This window comes from Notothenia rossii (assembly GCF_949606895.1).
Source record: "Notothenia rossii genome assembly, chromosome: 6".
Lineage (NCBI taxonomy): Eukaryota > Metazoa > Chordata > Actinopteri > Perciformes > Nototheniidae > Notothenia > Notothenia rossii.
The window spans coordinates 50,306,506-50,330,283 of NC_136909.1; the positions used below are offsets into that span (position 1 = coordinate 50,306,506).

At 41.9% G+C, this 23,778-nt stretch overlaps 1 protein-coding gene across 8 annotated transcripts in view; it reads right to left on the minus strand.

The window, feature by feature from the left end:
- Positions 1 to 3,951: 3,951 nt before the first annotated feature.
- Positions 3,952 to 23,778, minus strand: part of LOC307043619 (uncharacterized protein) — an 84,434-nt gene continuing 64,607 nt past the window's right edge. For 2 of the 8 annotated variants that reach the window (XM_079688178.1, XM_079688179.1), the window contains 2 exons: positions 22,977 to 23,095; positions 3,952 to 4,494 (listed from right to left, as the gene is read on the minus strand). In XM_079688178.1, the coding sequence (XP_079544304.1) occupies positions 4,369 to 4,494; positions 22,977 to 23,095 (245 nt within the window). In that variant the 3' untranslated portion in view covers positions 3,952 to 4,368. Of the gene's footprint in view, positions 4,495 to 5,373; positions 20,891 to 22,976; positions 23,096 to 23,778 lie in introns of those variants that run through there. The other 6 variants (XR_013809417.1, XM_079688182.1, XM_079688177.1 and 3 more) reach the window with 6 other exon arrangements.

Consider the following 23,778-nt stretch of genomic DNA (forward strand, 5'->3'; position numbering starts at 1 on the left):
CTCTCCATCACATATACTGACCACTTAGTTGAGCAGCCACATACTTTCAATACATGTTTTACTTTTGTAACTCTCGATGTTGGTGACAAATAGATAGACCCTCCAGAAAAACGCGATTCTGCGATCGCAGAATTTACCACATAATCAGCAAAATGGCGCAGATTTTTAAAAGGCCGCATATTTATGAAAAGGCCGCATAATTCCCCGCATTTTTCCACACAAAGTTGAGAAAAAAAAAAGTTAACTCATCTTGACGTGAAGTAGTGACGCGACGTCATCAGCTCGCGCATCACAGAAGGTAAACAACACCGTAGAGTGAACGTGTGGAGCTCAACCCAAACAGGGCTTATTCGTCATTCCTCATCCCCAGCAGGTGCAGGTTTTTTTTCATGGGCAAAAAGGATGGGTCTCTTAGACCCTGTATCGACTACTCACCTCTCAATGACATTACGGTTAAAAACCGGTACCCCCTCCCTCTCATCTCGTCCGCTTTCGAGCAGCTTCAGGAAGCCAAGGTTTTCACCAAGTTAGACCTGCGTAACGCCTATCATTTCGTCAGGATCAGGGAGGGCTATGAATGGAAGACGGGTTTTCACACCCCTTCAGGACATTATGAATACCTGGTCATGCCGTTTGGATTGTCAAACGCTCCTGCAGTCTTCCAGGCTATGATCAACGACGTGTTGAGTGAGTTTCTGAACCGTTTCGTTTTTGTTTATCTGGACGACATTCTGATCTACTCCCCTGACCTTCACACCCACAAACAACATGTCCGCCTGGTTCTACAGAAACTGCTCCAAAATAAGTTGTTTGTCAAAGCTGAAAAGTGTGAATTTCATGTAGAAACAGTCACTTTTTTGGGCTTCATCATTTCCCCAGGTCAGGTTAGGATGGACCCAGAGAAGGTTAGCGCAGTAGCCTGTTGGCCTACCCCTGACTCTCGCACGAAAGTGCAGCAGTTTTTAGGCTTTGCTAATTTTTACAGATGTTTTGTGCGGAGCTTCAGCGCTATTGCAGCCCCTCTTCATGTCCTCACGTCCCCTCAGGTGCCTTTTGTGTGGTCTCCTCAGGCTGAGGAGGCTTTTTCTCGGCTGAAAAAGATGTTCACCACTGCCCCCATACTTACCATGCCGAATCCCACTCGCCAGTTCGTGGTGGAAGTGGATGCCTCCAACGAGGGGGTGGGAGCGGTCCTCTCCCAGCAACAACAGAAGGACAACAAACTTCACCCCTGTGCTTTCATGTCCAGGAAGCTCTTCCCGGCAGAGAGAAATTATGACGTGGGAAACCGTGAGTTGCTGGCCGTGAAGTTAGCGTTGGAAGAGTGGAGGCATTGGTTGGAGGGAGCCGAGCATCCTTTTGTGGTCTGGACCGATCACAAGAACCTGGAGTACATAAGAAAGGCCAAAAGACTGAACTCCCGCCAGGCTAGGTGGACCTTGTTTTTCAACCGTTTTGACTTTGTTCTTTCCTACAGGCCGGGGTCTCAGAATGTCAAGCCTGACGCTCTGTCCCGTCTGTTTGACCCTGTGCCTGCATCCAAGGAGCCGGAACCCATCATCCCATTGAACCGGGTGGTAGGAGCGCTGACTTGGCCAGTAGAGAAGGAGGTAATACGTGCCAATGCTGGAGCTCCTGCACCAAGGTGTTGCCCGCCTAACCGGATTTTTGTTCAGGAGGCCGAGCGACCACAGGTGATCCACTGGGCTCACACTTCGCTGCTCACCTGTCACCCCGGAGTCAAGAGAACTATGTTCATTATTAAACAACGTTTCTGGCGGAAATCCATGGAGAAGGAGGTGAAGGAGTATGTGGAGGCGTGCCCTATCTGCGCTCGAAACAAGACCTCTTCCAGGTCGCGAATAGGACTGTTACAACCACTCCCTATTCCCAACAGGCCCTGGTCAGAGATCTCCATGGACTTCGTCACTGGCCTGCCCCTCTCTAGAGGTAAAACCACAGTTCTCACGGTAGTGGACAGATTTTCCAAGATGACACATTTCATTGCTCTGCCCAAGATGCCCTCAGCTAAGGAAACGGCGGAGGTCATGATGCAGAATGTGTTTCGGCTTCATGGTTTCCCTAAGGATATTGTCTCAGACCGGGGCCCCCAGTTTGTGTCACGCTTCTGGAAGGAGTTCTGCAGCCTCATCGGTGCCACGATCAGTCTCTCGTCTGGATACCATCCGGAGTCTAACGGCCAGACAGAGCGCCTAAATCAAGAACTGGAGACCTGCCTGCGCTGCCTGGTGTCCCAGAATCCATCCTCCTGGAGCGAGCACCTCACCTAGGTTGAGTATGCACACAACATCCTCCCTACTTCTGCCATGGGCCTGTCCCCGTTTCACTGTGTTTATGGCTACCAGCCGCCACTGTTCCCAGCCACGGAGAGGGAGGTCACGGTCCCGTCTGCCCAAGCTCTGGTCAGGCATTGTCGGTGCGTGTGGGCTGCGGCTAGGAAGATACTCTGCAGGAATGCGCAACTGGTTAAAAGAGCAGCAGACCGAAAACGCCGACCAGCCCCTGTATACCAGCCAGGCCAAAAAGTCTGTCTCTCTACACGAGACCTTCCCTTCCACGTACTCTCCCGAAAACTGGCTCCCCGGTTTGTGGGTCCTTTTCCCATCACCAAGGTTATAAACCCAGTCTCAGTGAGACTACGGCTTCCCAGGGCCATAAAGGTACATCCCACCTTCCATGTAGGGAAATTAAAACCGTTGAAGGAGAGTGCTATGGTTCCCACCGTCAAACCCCCCCCCCCCGCCCCCCCGGATGATCGATGGAGGTCCGGTTTACACGGTCAAGTCACTATTGGCTAGTCGGAAAAGGGGTAGAGGGCGACAGTTACTGGTTGACTGGAAGGGTTATGGTCCTGAGGAGCGGCAATGGATTCCTTCCCGCTTCATCGTAGACAAAAACCTCATTGAGGATTTTGACCGCCTCAACTCAGAGGAGCCTGGCCCGTCAGGAGCCGTCCCTAGAAGGGGGGGTACTGTCATGTCCAAGAAACTTATAGTGAAAGTTTATTCTTTATGTTAGAGTTGTCATGTCCCTTTGTCTTGTGCTTTATGTCTATGTCCTCAATTATTTCTTCCTCTCATTTCAGGCCTCCACGCTCCCCGCCCCTTTCTGTCTCCTGCGTCCTTGATTATTTTCCCCACCCTGATTGTTTCCAACTGTGTCCCCTTTACCTGTGTATATATTGTGTTAGCTCCCTCCTGTTAATTGTCAGTTCGTTGTCTCTCGAAGACCTACGTATTGGCTTACCTCACGGACATTTCACGGACCTATGCTATAGATCACGATTCTAGTTTTCCTCGAAAGAGTGTTTTGTTTTCTTTATTTTATTACTGTGCAAAATTCCAGTAAAGTCTTTATTTTGAAACGCTATCTGAGTCTGAGTTTTGAGTCGTGCAATTGAGTTCATGCCTCAGTGTTCACCCCTTGACACATGGCGTAATTTCCTTTAAAAAAAACAGTTTAAAAGGAGAGTGATTAGTCAAGTATGCATAAATGAAAAGATAGAATGCTAACTAGGTAACATAAGATAAGAATAAACAAGTTTAAATGATTTGTTATTGGTTGTGATCATATCCTAAAGATGTTTGGATTATTGAAAAGTATACAGCTCCCTTTCATATGAGTGTTGAGAGCTGTATCCATCAATTCATTTTGTGCTCAAAGTGCTCCAGATTTATGCATTTCACTTCAACATTTAAAAGACAATTCCCCTGGAGGTTGTGAGGTCCACCCCCAAATAAAGCAGGTTAAAATAATTAAATTGCATACATGTTATTTTAGTAAACACTGAAAACGGGTCCCACAGACCCAAACAGCACACAGAGGTTAAAGGTAAGCATATAATAATGTTAAAATGTGCTAAATATATACACTGCAAAAAACAAAAAAAAGAGGAGTAAAAGTAGCCCCCGACTTGTGTTATTTTTTTTAAGTAGCTCTCATCCTAAAAAAGGTTGGTAACCCCTGGTCTAAATAGAACTCCTCGTGTACTTGTACAGCCAGCCAGTCATATTTTGGCATTAAGTGGGGTGCTGCTCTCTGGTTTTGAGTGATATTACCTAAGTCTTCTTGAGCCATACACTGTCTTGAGATCTTATCCATTGTATCTTTGTCTTGTAATTTTTGACTGAAAGGGCAAAAGGCTAGACCTACTACGTTGAACTATGTAGCTGCGTCCCTGCTTTTGACAAATAGGTGTGCGATTGACATGCCAGATTGAATGAAAATGTAAAATATTGGTCATGTTGGGTAGGAGTGTTGGTACGTGGGTTGAGGGGCCCTGAGCTCTCAGTGCCCGGGGGGCCCCTGGAGGTACAAATCCGGCCTTGTGTGTAGTGCAGTGTGCCCTCACATGTAGAGCTGTGGGCAGGACATCTTCAGCCTGCTGGGGATCAGGGCCAGCCTGCTCTGGTTCCTCAGCTTCGTTTTCCTGACCAGGTCTTTGACTCGGCCCCATGTGTAGTTTTCACTCAGCTGAAAACATAAAGACACACAAGAACAAAAACTTAATAGAGTGGCGAAGTCCCTCCCCTTCCGGTGGACCTCCATGGGACCTTATTTCTGAAAAATTATGTATTGAAGTCAATGGAGAGAGAAAGATTATCTTTCGATCCCGTTTGAATTGTGCCACGAATTACACATATGATGTTTGTCAATTTAAAAGATAATTTTGCAAGTCAAAAAAAAAAAAATGTGTCGTAAAACTGTGAAGTAACACATTTGTTTGTGTGAAACGCTGAATGAACTACATTTCCGGTCTAGCAGAACAACACACGTCACCTAGATGGCCGTCACTACTGTCTTGTCAACAAAACGATTGATTACCCTCACCACAATAAAACACGTCCAGAAGAATGTCATGCAAAGCTGCATGCCTGCCTGCCTTCCTTTGATTCTCTCTGAACTGCCTGGTCTTTTTAATGTTTAATGTCAACCATTTGTGCAGATAGCGTGAAGTAGAAAAGATCGCCGATGCTAATGTAGCGTTAGCATTTTCCCCCGGGCTTAGATTGTGTATTATAGAATGATCACACCGGTGTGACAGTACTCTTCACAGGGTTCAAGAAATATGACTACTACTCTTACTGTTTAACATGGGTTACTTAATGTTACTTCATGTTAAGGCTGATAAAAATGACACGGTTGTAATGCTAACTAACGTGCTAGCTACTAGCTAGGTAGCTAACTTGATCCAGCCACTCCTGTTCCTTTCATCAGACAGGAAGCGAAAGAACGAGCAAGACCCTGTTGGAGATTTAGAGGATGTTGCAAACCAACCTCGTCTCCGCGTGTCGTTTGACAAGCTAGGTGAATTCGGGAAAAGGGAGGGATTAAGAAACACCAGAATACAAGTTAAACAATAATCCTGCTTTAATGATATACAGTAACGATACAAATACAAAGAAATCACGAAGCACTCTGCAGAGTACTCCGGGCTCAGGTTTCTACCACCGTGTGAGACAGGTCTCAGGAACGGCCGGTGAAAAACAAGAGCGCGAACCAAAGGAAAACACAGGCTTTCATACTAAAACACAGGAGGAGGTGTGTACGTGCTTTCCCCCAGAGGTCATCTTATTGGCAGAGACCAACACATGGCCTGTCGCACCCAATCAGTGCGACACAGCAGAAGAAACCCGGAAACAAAAAGTCTCATTCAGTTTGACGAAGACCAGACACCTTTTGGTGTCTGGTACGAACCTGCTCTAAACAACAAGTTTCCTTATCTTATTTCACATCTTGCAGCCAGCACACACACATCCCCTTTATGGCCCTTGGTCCCTGAGTCCATCTTCCCGCCTCCTGACTGCCACACACAAGTTAAAAGTATGTTTTAAGATATAGTTGTTATAGTTGGCTAAATATACGTAATACATGTTAATTACTTTCATATCAATAACAACGAGGAACACATTACCTATGCTCTTAAGCAGTATTAGAGATGCTTTTCAAATAGTCAAACTTCACACAGGCTTACCTATGGAGAACACACTCATTTGTCCTATAGCCCCTCCATTTGTTTGAGCTATTGTTCACATCTTTACTTCAAATAAAAGGTTTCACATTGTATATTTCCAGCTTCCTTTACACATACTGCTATTATTAACACAAAGTAACTAACCACACACCTCTATTGAAAACAAGTCGATTCCCCTGACAATTGACATGCTGAAACTCCTCGGAATGCGCTACCTCCCCCACCTCTCTCGTCCCTGTCATAAAAACTGCTTCCATTTCATATAGAGTAATAAAAGATGTTTAAGCTAATTTCTCCACAATGTTTGTAGCCATTTAGTACCCACACATGAAAGAATAAGAACAGAGGTATAGTTGACCAGTAATCATGTAGCAGATCTATTTACTGCAATGAAAACACACACACACATCTGCTTCAAGCCTGTGTAAACACACCCTTCTTTTACGAGGGAAACATTCCAGCGTCTGGCACTATTCCCAAATATGGTGTCCCCTTCTCACCTCTCTCTCTAAACACAAGGAATTCACCTCAATATATTGGGGGAGGGAAAAGATACTTTGTCCCTTCTAATTCAACACACATGAATATATATAAGGTGACATTAAAAGGAATATACCAGATTGAACTTTCCTGTCATACCACGTTACTTTAATCCTTCAAATAATTCAAATAATCCTTCAATTCCCCCTTTTTGGTCTCGCATTAACGAGACCAACACACATAAGACATTTGAAACAAAACTACTGTCCTTCTTTGATACTGTGTCTGTCCCCCTTCATTAAACCCTTGAGAACAGAAAACAACCTCCAATGACAGTGAAGAAACTATCAGAGTGAGAGCCTGAGTGCCAGACAGCAGCATCCTTGCGTGTTGTTGAATCATCAGGGCCCCCCCCCCCCCCCCCCTCAGCGGAATACGCAAACAAGGGCAGCTGATAGGGAGGGGGAGATGCGGCCTTTCCTTCAAAGGTGGAACTGATGAATCTGATCAGAGAGAAGTAGACTCCTCTGCTGCCTCGAGAAGTCCCCCAGCCCGCTGACGCCTCCTTCCAAGTCGTCTGCTGTAGGGATGTCCGCGTTGACGATAGCCAGGTCCATCCTGATGTCCTCCAAGGTCCTAGCCGGAGTGTTCCTCGCCGCACACTGGCTCCAGTAGTACCAGATGTCCCCCTTTGCTCCTCGGCGGACGGCATGAGATGTCCTCTGGGTCACTCTGTAGAGGCCGGAGAACCTGGGGTTGAGTCACGTAGGCCTGACGAACTCCGCTGTGTCGGCCTCCTGCTCCTCGGGTCCCCCTTTTGGCGTCAGCAACCTGTGTGGAGAAATCTGATACCCACCCCTCAAGTCTGCGCTCAGTGCTTCTGGGCCCTCAGGTGTTTGACCCACCGCTGGTAGGCCACTTCAGAATTCTAATACTTGGCCTGTGTCAACAAAATAAACCCCAACATCTTCAGGTGAACTAAATAACATATCTCAATAGCTCTGAATTCCTGACAAGCATCTGTGTTATTATAAATGAAATCTTTGAGATCCCATTTAAAATCTAAATATAATATGAACTGCTAACGTCTCTGGTAATGGAACACACTAATGTTATGGATTAAAAACAACTAAAATCATGATACTGACAAAGTGAATAATTTCCAGGCGAGACTGCTTCTACCTGTCCCTGCTTGGATATTATCAAGCTGAAAAATGAATACAGAAATCCAACATACTGTCATCAAATGTCTTTCTATTATGACTTTAAATTAAATGTACATCCCCATAATGATCTAAACAGTCTATGGCTTTTACTTCTTTACCAGGCTAGTTACAAGATGTTGTCTAAATTAAATTCTATCTCATTACATTACTATGTTTTAACTTAGCTGTAATATGTTCTTTCTACCCTTCAAACCTCAGTTACTTTAATACCTGTTGAAATATTACCAAATTGTTTTCATTATCACAGTTCACCTTCTCATTCTCATTCTGGAATTACCTCTCTCAGTAGCCCCTTGGCCACTGATTCTGCATCTGTGTTACCTGTTATAACTCAATCAATATTAGAAACATGTCAACATTAATCAAACATTATCTTATCCCCAGATAGGGAGCAGGTTAAATCTAAAACTGTCAATCAATGGTCAGATTGAACATCTGAGTTGGGGCGGCAGGTTTCTTCCAGTCCCTAAATGAAAATATCCCACACTCCCCCTTTTTACACATGTAAACATGTGTAATAAAATCCTGTATGGGAAGAAAACCTTCAGGTAACCAGTGGTTATAAGAAAATACCAAACATCATTCACAAAAGTATATCCATCACTTTTCACAGTAAACACTCCAGGGAAAATAAGTGTTCATTTCCAGCTGGCAGTCCTAAAAGAAACAGAATCTTTAGATTTTAGTTTGAGTTTTACATTTGCAAACCGCCAACTCCTGTGGGAATTAGAAACGGGTCACATGTGCATTTTTCCAAATGCGTGGAATTGTAGGAAACCTGTGTTTCCCATGGAGCTCCAAAATAATGTATTATTCCAAAGACATGCTCGGTTAGTTATTGTTTTAGAATCATGCAGTTACACTGATCACATGCAGAAATTCATTCACACTCACACTGTCAGGTTGTAAAGTCAAGTTTGGTCAGCCCCAGAGTCAGTCATTGATAGTGCTTTTCTCAAGTCACACTGTCAGTCAGGGTCAAAGGTCATTTGGTCTCAGTTTCATTGGCCATGTGTCGTGCTCTGCAGAGACTTTGATATTTCAGCAAAGGCCAGTATCCTCTGTCTACAAAAATCAGTCATATATGGAGCGCCATCATTTATCAATTCACGATTACCACTTTAAGTCAGATATCTCTAACTTGTCATCGGGACGGCTGCTTCCCACATTTCCTGCAACTTGGTACAAAACTCACTTCATAATAGTACTACTACTACTGCAATTTATTTACAACTAAGTAGTATTAAAATGTCTAAGAAATCTAATTCAGAAACTTGTGTACATAACTATTATCTTAAGTCAAAACATTACTAGGATCTGTGTAGCTCTGCATTTCATAGCTCATTATACTCATTTATCTTCAATTCCGGTCTACTTAAAAACAATGTTAAACTCTTTAGCAGTGTGTGGAACCTTGGGTGTCCGAATATGCAACCATCACCCTTTACTCTATCAAGGATTAAAAACAGTTTCCATCCTAAAGCCCTCCTATGGTAATAACTATGCCACAATGGTGAAATCAATATTGTAACAAATGAAATCACTGCTTTATTCACACATGAATAAAAATCTCTTGAAGAATAATTTATTAATATGATGGAAAGATTGAAGAATATGGTTCTACACTGTGCTACTCCAAAACACCCCCTGCTTAAAGTGTAGTGCATATTTCCCTCATGTCTCCCCCTTTAACCCTCAGTGTGTTTTTAGGATGATTTTCTCATTTTACATTAATAGTTTCCTCTTTACTACTATTTTGAATTTACCAATCGATTAATTCATGGTTAATACCTCTTTTTATCTTTACTTATTTATCAAGTCAATTCAAGTTCTTTAAATGTGGTGTCTTCTATGTGCGTTTTGTGAATAAGTGTGTTTATGTGTAAACTCACTCATTCCCGTTCTCCTTTTCTCCTCCCCTGGTTGTCTCAAGCCGTGACCCCGACCTCCTCACTTCTAATCGACTATGCCAACTCCTCTGATTCTGTCTTCTCTTCAGTCCATCAGCTCTTGAATCCATCCGCTGTAACTCTTTTAGGCAGCCTTTGGCCCAGTCACATCTGCAGCCCACATCATGCCACTGTTCTTTGCACTGCTTTGCATTTCATCTCCCCTTTACAGTCTCTCTGCTGCTTCATGGAGGGCGGATTCTGCTCTCATGTCCCCCACTCTGCTCCTGTGCCAAATCTCGTGGCTCAGCTTCATGCCCTGTCTGAGGGACTGATGAGAGTATTTCTGTATGTCAGCAAGCGGTTTGGTTCTGGATGCCTCAGGTGGAGACGGTTCAGCTCCGGTTCTCTGTCTGTTTGATGGAGAAGGAGGAGCCTCCTTTTGGGTTGGGTCTTTTGTCTAGTTTGGAGGGACGGGGTCGTAGCCTTTCTAACTCAGAGGGGGAGTCCAGGTCCCGGGACGCATTATCCATAAGAAATCTAGCACACTGAGATTGAATCAATCCAACCCTTTCCACTCTGTCTCTTTCTAATCATACTATCTGTCTTAGTTGCTAAACGCCATCTAAACAACACCATTAATGTCTACTAATGATATTACAAAAACTCCCTCTATAAATTGTTTCATCCATTGTTACATATCTACCCAACCTGACTCTTTCAGGAAACCATTTTCTTCCATAAATTGAAATACCTGTTTCAAGCATTACATATTTCACACACTACGAAAGAACATCTCCATACTTTCTCCAATATTTTAAATCCCACTGTTACTTAGAACAATAGTAAACCTGCAGAGCACACTGATCAGATCACAGTAATATAATTTGACTCAAGTGTAGGCCCATGTCTACTTTCCATTTTACTTATTACTTTTGGTGAATATTTATTTATACTGTCTAAATACCTTGTCTATGATGTGCAAAAAGTTAGAGTATAAAAATGTGTTTTTCTCAATGTATTTACACTCCACGGATTCTTGAGTTTACTCATCTCCTGGTGTTGTCGTTCCTAAAAATGTTAGCAAACACAAAACTCCCACTACAACATTTATAGATAAATTGATCTAGCAAAATGAACTCTTTTCTAATTCAAAATGTGACAAAAGAACAATGATTTGTCTTTCACAAGATGGTGGTCTAACAGAATGACTCTTGACCTCATGGGGTCAAATAGATTTAGCCATGAGGCGGCTGACTTTAAAATGAACTGGGACAAAGAAACCACATGCATGTGGGTACATTATAGTCTAGAAATATAACACAAAACAACACGACTTAAAAATAATAACAATTCAAATGACTTCTGGTGAAAAGCATGAAGAACAAAACAACTTAATCTACTCTCAATGTTCCTGTATTTAATATAATTTTCCCCTTGGAATATAATTAAGTACAATCCTTAGTTAATGACAAATACCATGAAATTCACAACGCAATGCAACGGTATCAATCAGTTCTCAAAGACTATATTTAAATAGCAGCAAACCATTGTTTCTTATTTATTTCAATATATCTACCACTTCAAATCACACCTTGATCTGTTAATTTTCTATGAATTTCACTCCAACTTCAGATCACTAGAGAAAAAAGCAAGCAGACACACTCCGGGCTGCTGCTGCTGCTCTCGGGAGGAAAAAGGGTGGGGGGAACTCTCACAGACAAATACTGACACCCCCTTCTCTCTCCCCTGCTGTAGCTCTCAGCCTCTCCTTTGGAAAAGGGGGGCTTCTTTCAACAATTAACACTTCTGCTATCCTTTTATTCAATTTTTCTGCTTGAACCCACTGTCCTCGTAAGCTCTCAACTCACGCTCCTCTCGTTAAAATTTTCCCTTCATTATGACTTCGTATCTATTCATCTGACTTAGGCTGTTTCTGTTACCAGTAAATATTCACAGACTTCATATCTATTGATCTGACTTACTGTCCTTGTTACCAGTAAATATTCACAACACACCAAAGGATATAGTGAGGCCCGGTCACTTCAGAATGACTTTCTGAAGTTTGCGTTACTCTCCTTTGGATCACTTATAACAAATAACTCATCTCCAGCCCCGTCGAGCTGTGGATTCGTTATTTTGGGTCAGTCTTATATGGAGACTTAATACAACCAACTGACTACTCTTAGACAGTCTAACTGTGGGGACTCAATACCGCCACTTCCAAGCCAGGGACTTTAATACCCTTCTGGCCTGTCGGAACTTGATATCCGATTTTAACTGTGGGGACTCTTACCTCCACTTCCAAGCCAGGGACTTTAATACCCTTCTGGCCTGCCGAAACTCGATATCCGGTTTTAACAACTAAAACACGCATTTGCATTGTTACTATAAAAAACACTGTAAACTTCGTCTGACAACCCTAAAATTTGGAATATGGTCAAATCACAGGTTTCGAATTAAATCGTGTCTGCTCACCTGGTAGCCTATTGTACAGAGCTCTGTTTGTAGTTGTCAGAAGAGGCCGAGATGTTTAGCCCTGGACTATTCCGTCCGCTTGCCGCTGGTGGTCTCTTCCCCGAAAACACCCCACTCAGAAACGTCGGGTTCACCATTTGTTGGAGATTTAGAGGATGTTGCAAACCAACCTCGTCTCCGCGTGTCGTTTGACAAGCTAGGTGAATTCGGGAAAAGGGAGGGATTAAGAAACACCAGAATACAAGTTAAACAATAATCCTGCTTTAATGATATACAGTAACGATACAAATACAAAGAAATCACGAAGCACTCTGCAGAGTACTCCGGGCTCAGGTTTCTACCACCGTGTGAGACAGGTCTCAGGAACGGCCGGTGAAAAACAAGAGCGCGAACCAAAGGAAAACACAGGCTTTCATACTAAAACACAGGAGGAGGTGTGTACGTGCTTTCCCCCAGAGGTCATCTTATTGGCAGAGACCAACACATGGCCTGTCGCACCCAATCAGTGCGACACAGCAGAAGAAACCCGGAAACAAAAAGTCTCATTCAGTTTGACGAAGACCAGACACCTTTTGGTGTCTGGTACGAACCTGTTCTAAACAACAAGTTTCCTTATCTTATTTCACATCTTGCAGCCAGCACACACACATCCCCTTTATGGCCCTTGGTCCCTGAGTCCATCTTCCCGCCTCCTGACTGCCACACACAAGTTAAAAGTATGTTTTAAGATATAGTTGTTATAGTTGGCTAAATATACGTAATACATGTTAATTACTTTCATATCAATAACAACGAGGAACACATTACCTATGCTCTTAAGCAGTATTAGAGATGCTTTTCAAATAGTCAAACTTCACACAGGCTTACCTATGGAGAACACACTCATTTGTCCTATAGCCCCTCCATTTGTTTGAGCTATTGTTCACATCTTTACTTCAAATAAAAGGTTTCACATTGTATATTTCCAGCTTCCTTTACACATACTGCTATTATTAACACAAAGTAACTAACCACACACCTCTATTGAAAACAAGTCGATTCCCCTGACAATTGACATGCTGAAACTCCTCGGAATGCGCTACCTCCCCCACCTCTCTCGTCCCTGTCATAAAAACTGCTTCCATTTCATATAGAGTAATAAAAGATGTTTAAGCTAATTTCTCCACAATGTTTGTAGCCATTTAGTACCCACACATGAAAGAATAAGAACAGAGGTATAGTTGACCAGTAATCATGTAGCAGATCTATTTACTGCAATGAAAACACACACACACATCTGCTTCAAGCCTGTGTAAACACACCCTTCTTTTACGAGGGAAACATTCCAGCATCTGGCACTATTCCCAAATATGGTGTCCCCTTCTCACCTCTCTCTCTAAACACAAGGAATTCACCTCAATATATTGGGGGAGGGAAAAGATACTTTGTCCCTTCTAATTCAACACACATGAATATATATAAGGTGACATTAAAAGGAATATACCAGATTGAACTTTCCTGTCATACCACGTTACTTTAATCCTTCAAATAATTCAAATAATCCTTCAACCCACAACCTGTTACTAAGCACACAGGCATCTTGTTAAAGTTATCTTATCTTAGCCAGCGCTATATAGATAGATTATATATCTTAGTGGAGGAAAACAGTTATGACATCACTTACGTGACTCTGGGATTTGTAGTCTTTCTAGTTGCGTATTTTTCATAGTCTTATATTTCAACAGTTTTACGACAAACTGACTTTTTTGACATGGAAATTATTTTTTAAGATTGACAAACATCATATGTGTAATTCATGGCACAATTGAAACAGGATAGAAAGATACGTTTTCTCTCTCCATTGACTTCAATGCATAATTTTTCCGAAATAAGGTCCCGTGCGCCGGAAGTAGATGGGCATGACTTCGCCACTCTATACACATTTTCCCTTTTAGCTGTGACCAATCAGGACTAATGAGGGTTCACATAGTGGTATCAGTGCTAGCAACTCCATCTTAATGAATGCAATCATGAATTAAGTTAAAGATATGGAAAAAGCCAATAAATAGACTTTGAGAACATTGAGTGAACATTTATTCAGATGTGTTGAAAAATGACGGGAATATTCTTGGTGAAAACATTCCAAGGAATGTATTGGTTTGTAAACAAAATGAATTAATTAATTTGCTTGTATGTGCAGATGGAAACTAGGCTTTGGGCTACAGTGGTTCAGTGTGTAGGGGCATGGACTTTGGATCGAAGGGTCGCTGGTTCATGTCCTGATCAGACCAAAAAAGTACTGAAGTGACCTTGAGCCAGGCACCAAACCACCAACTGCTCCCTGACTGGCTGCCTCTCCACTCTGGATAGTCATGTGCATGTGTCCACATGTAGCTGTGTTTTTGTAAGTACCTGTACCTGTAAAAATGCGTGTGTGGAAAACACCCTGTCGTGGGATCAATAAAGGTCCATCTTTTGAACAGTGGTTGGCCGGCAGTTCTAGCTAGGCCTTCTCTGGCCTAAACACTATCAGGATCAATGACTCACCTTTTAATATAGTTTTTACATTAACACTGTAAGCCCCCCTGTTGTTATTTTACAACATTACTTTAAGTAATCCTAAAAAAGTCAGTAAATGTTTGTTTTTTTAAATACTACATTTACACAGTCAAAATGTCCTTTTGTTCAGCCTCACAATGTTATTGAGTATTAAATGTGTTTATAGGTTGAAGGATTATTTGAATTATTTGAAGTATTAAAGTAACTTGTTATGGCAGGAAAGTTCAATCTGGTATATTCATTTTAATGTCACCTTATATATTCATGGGTGTTAAATTTGAAAGTACATTTTTACTGTTTAAATAATAGACAGGCTTTTCATATATTCCTGAAACAATGTCCCACTACTTAGTAATAATAAATTAAAGCAATAGTCTTTTCTTCCACTTTTCATGTGTAGTCAAAAGGGTGGTTTTATGACCTTTGACATCTGCTTTGCAGTTCCCAGCAAGGAAGGGGCCCTGAGTCTCTAGCTTCCTCTGCTAATTGCTAAAACCCGTATTGATTAGCCCAAAGGGAGATGTGCCTCAGATACAAGACAGTTGAAGCCTTGTAGAATTAATGATTTATCTCCTACAGACCCCAAAAGAGGCCTTGAGACTTGGGTCACCCAGCAGTAAATGAGATAAAGGTCCTTCTGAGCTTATCAATAAAATATATTAATTCCTAGTAAGCTGACTTTGGGGTGAAGGGAAGTTCAGGGAAGCCATTAAGCGATAAGAACAATTAACTTCTGTTAAAGATACATGATAGGATGTGTGTGTTGAAAATGTTTAGGGGGAATGAGTATGTGTCCTGTCAAAGAGTCCTCTGTCATGACTCCAAATCATTGATTGGGGGATCTGCCTGAGGGCAGAGGGACAGAAACACACACACACACACACACACACACACACACACACACACACACACACACACACACACACACACACACACACACACACACACACACACACACACACACACACACACACACACACACACACACACACACACACACACACACACACACACACACACTGTGAAGCAAACGATGGAATCAACAAACTGACTTACTACCTGGGATCCCGCACAGAAGGGAAACCGACCAATGGAACACTGCCAACTCACTGTCTAGCTCGATCAGAAGTGAACTCTGTGTATAAATGTTGTGATCATTTTGAAGATCGGGGCTCTTGTTTCTGACTGGCCGTTCCTGAGACATGTCTCACACGGTGGTAGAACCTGAGCCCGGACTACTCTGCAGAGTGCTTCGTGATTCGGTGATGTATTTGTATGTTTTACCATTAAAGCAGATTATTGTTTAACCCTTATCCTGGCTGCTTTGAATTTTTCCTTCTTTTGAGAACCCGCTCATATAGGAACGGCGCGGAGCAGAGATTCTGCCCCAACAAGGTCTCGCCCTCTGGCCATACACTCTCACACAACTTCCGAATCTTCAAACGAGCAACATCTCTTTGTTTTATTGGACTGGTTTCTCAGATTCAAGTAAGTAAAATTCTTCAACAAAAGATAATGTGTGACTATTACAATGCCTAGAACATGTACATATTTAGTTATTGTGGAATACATTCATCAAATAAAAAAAAATAAAAAAAGTTGATGCATTTAACTTAAATGTAAAGAAAAAAATCTTCCCGGGGTGCATGCCCCCGGACACCCCTAGAGGATGTGAGGTCCGCACACAAATACAACAGGTTCACATGGATAGGATACTAGATACATTTGCACACTCATTATATACACTACACATCTTTCTTGGATTTTTTTAACACCATAGTCCCTAATATATGTAGAAAGGCAGGAAATTGAATTAAATCGAGAACATTTTTCATTGCGGAGGACCCCCTGTGTTGTGTGTCCCCCACTTCTCAAACCAAAGTTACAGCCTTGTGTTCACATATGGAAATAAAACACTAATATAAACATAATGTATTTGATAATTCACTATAACTAAGTTCTAAATGTGTCCTCTGTTAAGATTTTTTTGAATTAATAAATGAATACATTATTTCTGATAGCAGTATGTGAAATTATATCTGTAGCAATATTTTAAACTCTACTTGTATTTGATCAGTTAATTAGTTACAAAAATACATTCAACTCTTCTCTGGTTCTGGCATAAACAGTTCTTTCTGAAATGTTTTGGGACACTTGGATGTATACCTTTTAGTATGATAATTAGCCTATTATCATTAGCCAGACAGTATTGTGTGACTTGTTGAACTGGTTTATCTGCATGTGTGGGTGTAGGTATTCCTTTTGTTATGATAATAGGCAGCATTGTGTGACTTTTTGCATTGGTTTACCTGTAGGCTAAGCCAGGTAGTATTATGTGACTCAAATGTACGATGTAAATAGGATTCAGATGCTAATTGCATTGGGACACCTGGAAGGGGGTGGTGTATGCATTCCTTTTAGTATGATAATAGGCTAAGCCAGACATAATGAACACTTATTCCACCACCCCATATATTCCTCCAGGTATCTATTACAATAATAAGCATATGTATTATTAATACATATTTATTAATTACTTTTTCCATTTCAGAATGCCACCAGCAAAGAGAAGTCCTCGATTCAGTGTGCAGGACGTGATTGCTGCCATCCAAAAGGGAGAAAGTGATTTTGAGATGGAATCAGAGGACAGTGACACTGCTATGAGTGAAGAAGAGGCAGATGAAGATGCCTGTGGACAAGTGGACAAAGAAAACCAACAACCCAATGACTGCCCATTCAGTGATTATGTGGACATCGAGCTCCACCACACCTGTCTGGCTGGTCCTGCGACTTATACTCCGAACCGACGTATATATTGAATGTTGTCTGAATGCGTTCAAACTCCAGCCAATAGATGGCACAATATACAATCCTGACAACTGAAAACTGCTGTACCACCGAAGAAGAAAAAAGTCATGGCAACTGGGAGGATGCGTCACGTAACTTTCCAGGATGTCGTGGGATGGATGGACACCAAGCCCCCAGGAAGTGCGCCGGACTCAGATGAAAATATTCGTGGTGGCCAAACGGCGGTACTACACTTCCGTTTGGTTGCCAGGCCCGGAAGCACTTTTTCCCATTGACTTACATGGGGAAAGAGTGGTCTGTAAATCGTTGGATAATTGTTTTTTAAACGAAATAAACTACCCAGTATGAACACTTGTATAGCCCTTATTAAAAACATTCGTTCCTCAAGTTGTAAAAATGTGCTAATATCGTTATTCTGAGAGTTATTTCCCTCTGCATTATGAACACGCATCTAACCCACGGGACCGTTCTACACGGTACGTTCATGTTACGTGTTCAGCATGGTCCCGACCAATCAGAGAACACTGTGCTCACAGGGAGGGTGGGCGCTGGAGCTATTGGAGCTACAACGAGCCGTTAAAGGCAGAGAGTGAAATTCAGTGAATACAATACACGTAGTTTACAGAGATGCTGTATGAGAAACCAATGTGAGTTGCGTTTATCTTTACCCATGGATGCACTTTAGATTAAACCGTTAGATTAACGTCCCTGTAGCTTCTTATTGCACTAAGAAGCTTATCGCACTGTGTATATATATATATATACACAGTGCAATCATTCTTTCATGCTAAATGAAGCTCTGTTGCTTGGATATCACTAGATCCTGTTACAGCGTAATATAAGCACATAACGATTGATGTGTACATCAGCATAATTACTAGCTAGCCGCTAGCTGCTAACTGCCACCTCGTTAATATCAAATCCATCATAATAACAAACCATTACCATGCTGTCATGAACGTGCGGTGCTGTTACGTGTACGCACTGGTGTAGTCTACTTTTTTGTAGTGGGTATACTGTAATAATTGTATTCATCCTGTCTCGAAGCAACACCTCATGAACACCATCACACTTAGTAATGCATAGACTAGTCTTGAGACTGGTTATGTGTTATCAACATGTCAATGTATTATAAGCATTTTTATGTGACTTTTAACTGCCAGAGACATTAACAATAAAAAAATAAAAGAATGAACAATGATGGAAAAAGCCCACTTATCTTCTAGGGTTGAACAATTAATCGACATTTTTATCAAAATCTCAATATGGCCTACTGCAAACACTGTCTCTGACACAGCTCTCACCAAATTTCCAACTAAATCCTGTCCACCCTTCTCCGTGAGCTCCTGGGCTATTTTGTGTGCTCTGGACGTCTCATGTCGTCTAATCTTGTTTCTCAAAGAGGCCAGAGATGTTGATCTGCTTGAATCGTAGGACTGGATCTTAAAGTGCACCCACTCCTCAGACATAGACACTCGTTGTTCTGTGAGGACACCTGTTGATTTTGTAGCGCTGCAAAGAGCACAACCTGGAAATAAACAAAACCATGACTAATTAGCATAATACAAGTTTTTACCAATAATATCTGCAGAAAAGAGCCAAGATTTACTCAAAAGTATTTAATAAACTGATTACAATATTTACATCATGGCTAACAAATACATGAAAAGCAGATAAAAGGAGAAAAATGTTCCACTTTTTCAAAAGCTAATTATTTGACAACTACTGATAACTAACATATAGTAATATAATGGTGCAAATGTTTTAAATGCACTTTTAACATGACCATGAATTAACTCTCATTTGCATAGTCATTGACTTTATGAATTTCTGTTGTTTAGATCAGCTTTCCTTTGCATGTGTGCTGACATTTACCTAACTTTCTGTCCCTCCACTCTAACCAAGGATGCCTGTTCTTACATTCCAGCTACTGTTACGTTAATGATAACCATGCTAATTCCACTTACCGGGTAAATTTGCGGTAGCGCCGGGCTCGTTCTCTGTCACCTTTAGGACAGCCGCCTGACCTGGCTCTTCTTCTGTAGTGGTAATAGGGGAAAACTTCGGAAAACATTAAAATATTTTCGTCTGTTTTCGTTTCATGTTTGCTTCCTGTTTAGCGCTCCGCAAACTTGAATGATGGAAGGATTCTGATAACGTTAGAGAAACGTGGGGTTTGTCAGAGCCGAACAAAGTGTGTTGCTGTTGCTTAGCAACAGGCCAAAGGCGACGGAAGCCCCAGACGTCCAAAAGTATTAACACAGAAGGGGGCGAAAGCGTGAAAGCGAAGTCACAAAATGATGTTGTTATGTATCATCGCTCATTTTTAAGAGGGCATACGGAAATCACTGGCATTTTCTAGTGGGTATACGGCGTATACCAGCGTATCACGTAGACTACACTACTGCGGTTACGCAAATTGACGTGCTTGATGTGAACGAGCATTTTGGTTAAAGTTGCGCATGCGCTATGAGCGCACATACGGGTACTTCTTAGGCATGCCGGGTATTCTGAGACGTTTCGCTCTCTCAAAAGTTGGGCCATTTTATCATCATGCGCCAATGAGCAACTCTCATAGGAATGAATGAAGCCCCGCCTTCAACGCTGTATCCAGTTCTTATGATACATCCATGATGGACACAGCATGGGCTTCAGTGACGACCGACACCATCCTGTCGGGATTCAGAAAGGTCTAATCAGAGCTGATTCTGATGGTGAGTGTGAGGACAGCCCGGAGCAGGACATGCTGCTTCATCCACACCGGAGTTGGCGGAAGTGTTTAACAGCAACTGTATAAATACAGTGAGAATTCAGAGTGGAAAAGCTAATTAGCGGCTAGGCTAATTAGTGTATCAGTATTATGTGCCGTAGCTCATTGTATGGATTATTGTGTTTATTCAGCTTGTCAGTCGGGCAGCTGCTTTCAGCGGCCATATTGGCTGCTGTGCCCTGGTTACAGTCTCACAGGAGATACCGCTGGAAAGCTACCCTTCCAGCGATTCTGCGGATATCTGAATCATATTTCTACTCCTTATAATCGAAAATATATGATTAATTTACGTAAATTATGCGCCCTTGGCTCCAGAGGGTTAAACACTTTCAAAGAAACTCCGGCACAGATGTCAGCTTTACTGAAGTTTAATGAATTGGTGAAACTGTAAACACAATACAGACATGGCACGCTGTTATTACACACCAAAATGACTTATATATGTTTTTTTTCTCTTAACGACAATTTTCTTGACAAGAGCCACTTATACTCAGGTGACTTGTAGTCCGGAAAATACGTTACTTACAACAAATACATGGGAGGTGTGGATTTGTCTGACTCGTTTCCGGCCAAATACAAGTTTCCCATGAAATCCCGACGCTGGTACATGTACATCTTCTGGCAAACTACCATCCTTGCTGTGATCAACGGCTGGCTCCTCTACAAGCAGGACTGCAAAGCTCTAAAGATGCCAAAGCAGGAGATCCTGACCAGGAGACAGTTTCAGGTATCCTGGTAAGAATGCATTTCTGCTATTTGCCGTTTGTAATACTTTTAAATATTTCACTCTAATATGTTTGACTTGCATCCTAATGTATCATGTATCTAAATTGATTATGTTCTAATCAGGTGAACGCAACTCCTCTGAAAACACCCAAGAGAGGATGACCATCTTCAGGCAACGGGAGCCCAGCAACGACAGTGACATCAAGGAGCACATTGATAGACTACGATCTCAAAATTACATCACTCTGTCCATCCCCTCAGTACGCACAGTGCTTGGGAAAAAAGCCATATCATACTCTGCCCCCTCGACCTGGAACACACTTCAGCAGGAACTTAAGCTGACCAGTTTGATACCCATCACGGATTTTAAACTAATTTTAAAAAAGCTGGAGAAATCATCTGTCGGTGTTTGCACCTGCTATATCTGACTATTGTACATGGATTTCAATGACTACTTTTTTTACGATGTTGTATTTTAGTGTTGTAGTTTAGTGTCCTGTCTGTCTGTAACTTTGTGTGGTATTGTTACCACTGACAGGTCTCTCTAGAAAATGAGACCTTGTGTCTCAATTAGATTTTACACCTCTATAAATAAAGGCTAAATAAAAAAATTAATTAAAAAAGTTGAATGCTCAGAAGAGACAATCCTCAGGTGATGGCAGTCCACCAAAAGGAGCCCCATCCAAGAGATCACAACCTCCACTGGATGTACGCAAGGACCTAATGGCACATTTTCCAGTGAAGACAAAGAGAGGACGCTGCAGACACTGCAGTAAAGGGTACACAAACACGCAATGGAGCAAGTGTGACCCTCTGTGCTTTTCCGACGACAGGAACCGTTTTTGGGACTACCGTTGTATTCATATTTAATAACTGACTATTCCTAAAAAATATGACTGATATGTGATTATTATTCATGCTATACTGATATAGGGCTAAGTAAGCATTTAATCCTGCAAATGAACCCTTAGTTGTTAAATATATATATTCAGACAATGTGAGTAGAAATACAGAAATTCTGCTCCCACCTATCGCCCAACGTTGCAATATTACAACATTTCTCTAAAAACTTACCAAAACGTAAACAATTTGAAAACTCTTTAATTTCTGCACCAGAGGCTCCCTACAACAACATCTGAAAGGTCAAATGTTTTTCTATATTTGGGCTTTATGGGATAACATGTCTTAAATGGTCCAATAGTCTATTCTCTTAATTTTATAGCTTTTCTCTGTGTTGCGCTCGGTTGTGCTGCGTCCAGTAATGGTTGTTAATGTAGGAGCTTTTATCCAATCATATTTCAGTTTGCGTTTAGATTTTGAAGCTGTTTTTTCAACCCACAATGGCTGACAGCGGAGGAGAAATTGATTTGGTGAAGCTAGCAAGCCTGTCGCAGCCGGGGAAAAGGTTTGACTGTCAGCTTCAATTAACTAACCACAGCGGTACCTCTCAGCCTCCGAGGAACACTGCACACTGCTGGGAATGCCTGATATTCACAACTAATCCACTTTTTGGAGCGAGAGAGGGCTTGAAACTTTAGTTGTCTAACCAAGGCAGCAGCGAGACACCAACGCACTGCCGGACACTTACAAGCAACGGTGCTTTTGAAAAGGGGAAGCCCGAGTGGATCTAGAGTTTAACGAAGAAGTGTGTAGGAAAACACTCCACAATGGTTTGTAGCAGAAATATAATAATTTGTTATATGTTCTTGTCATTTTATTAAGTAAATATCTCTGCTAGAGATGATGTATGTGGCTGCAGTGAAAGGAGACTTTTTGAATTGTGTTATTTGGGTTTCTTGCTTTAGTTATGGCATTAATTCTCGCTAAATGAGACACCTGTCTATGATGCATGGGGCGGGGGGGGCAAGGGTCACCCTGCAGACTTTGCCCATTTTATGTGCTACATAATTATGGTTGCAATACAATCAGAGCTAAATATATATTGTTTTCAATAGAAATGTTCATAGAAATAATAACATGTGTTAAAGATGGAGTGTTTACTGGCAGTCCTTTGCCTCATGTGTAAATATTTCTTGCAGTGGATTTATATAGGTGCACTGACTCACCCTGCGCTGGGGGCGGGAGAGTCCCTCCATGCTGTCCCCGAGGTGCCACTCCCCCTCAGTGTAACTCCTCCACTCCAAGCCTCTCATCCACAGAGGGACCGGGGTCTCACTGCTCATGTCTGAAACATATATCACAAATAAGAGGTTTGGCATACAGGTGTGTAAAACGTTTTCAAATTTGACTTGAGTATAGTACTTGAGTAAATCTACTTAGTTACTTTAGATCACTAATTATGAAGTAGTGTGTTGCATCTGACTCCTCAGCAGTGTGGGTGTTTACATGTTGGGGCCTCGTGCAGAGGGGGGGGTGAGGCTGTTTGATGGAACGCTGCAGGTCTGTTTACCCTCTGTTTGACTCACTTCCCTGTTACCCCCCCAACATCACATGGACTCACATGTTTTACTAATCATGACCCTCTGCTAAGCAAAAAAAAAAATGAACTAAATGCCTCAGTCAGCCAATACACACTGAGTGACGTTGGTGTAAAGTAGCTAATTACATTTAGAGACTTGCACTTTACTTGAGTATTTTAATGTTTTGCTACTTTTACTTCTCCTCCACTACAATTCAGAGGTAAATGGTGTACTATTACTCCATTACATTTATTTAAAACCGTTAGTTACTTTACAGATGTGGATGAATGATGTGAAATATAATCAAGTGTTAAATCAGACTTTAGTTCCACCTGGAGTAAATTCACAAGCTACCCTGCAGTATACAAAGTCATTCAAACTAGCTGCACCTTTACCAGCTTTGAGAACACTTTCATGATCAATCATTATAAAACATATCATAGATATT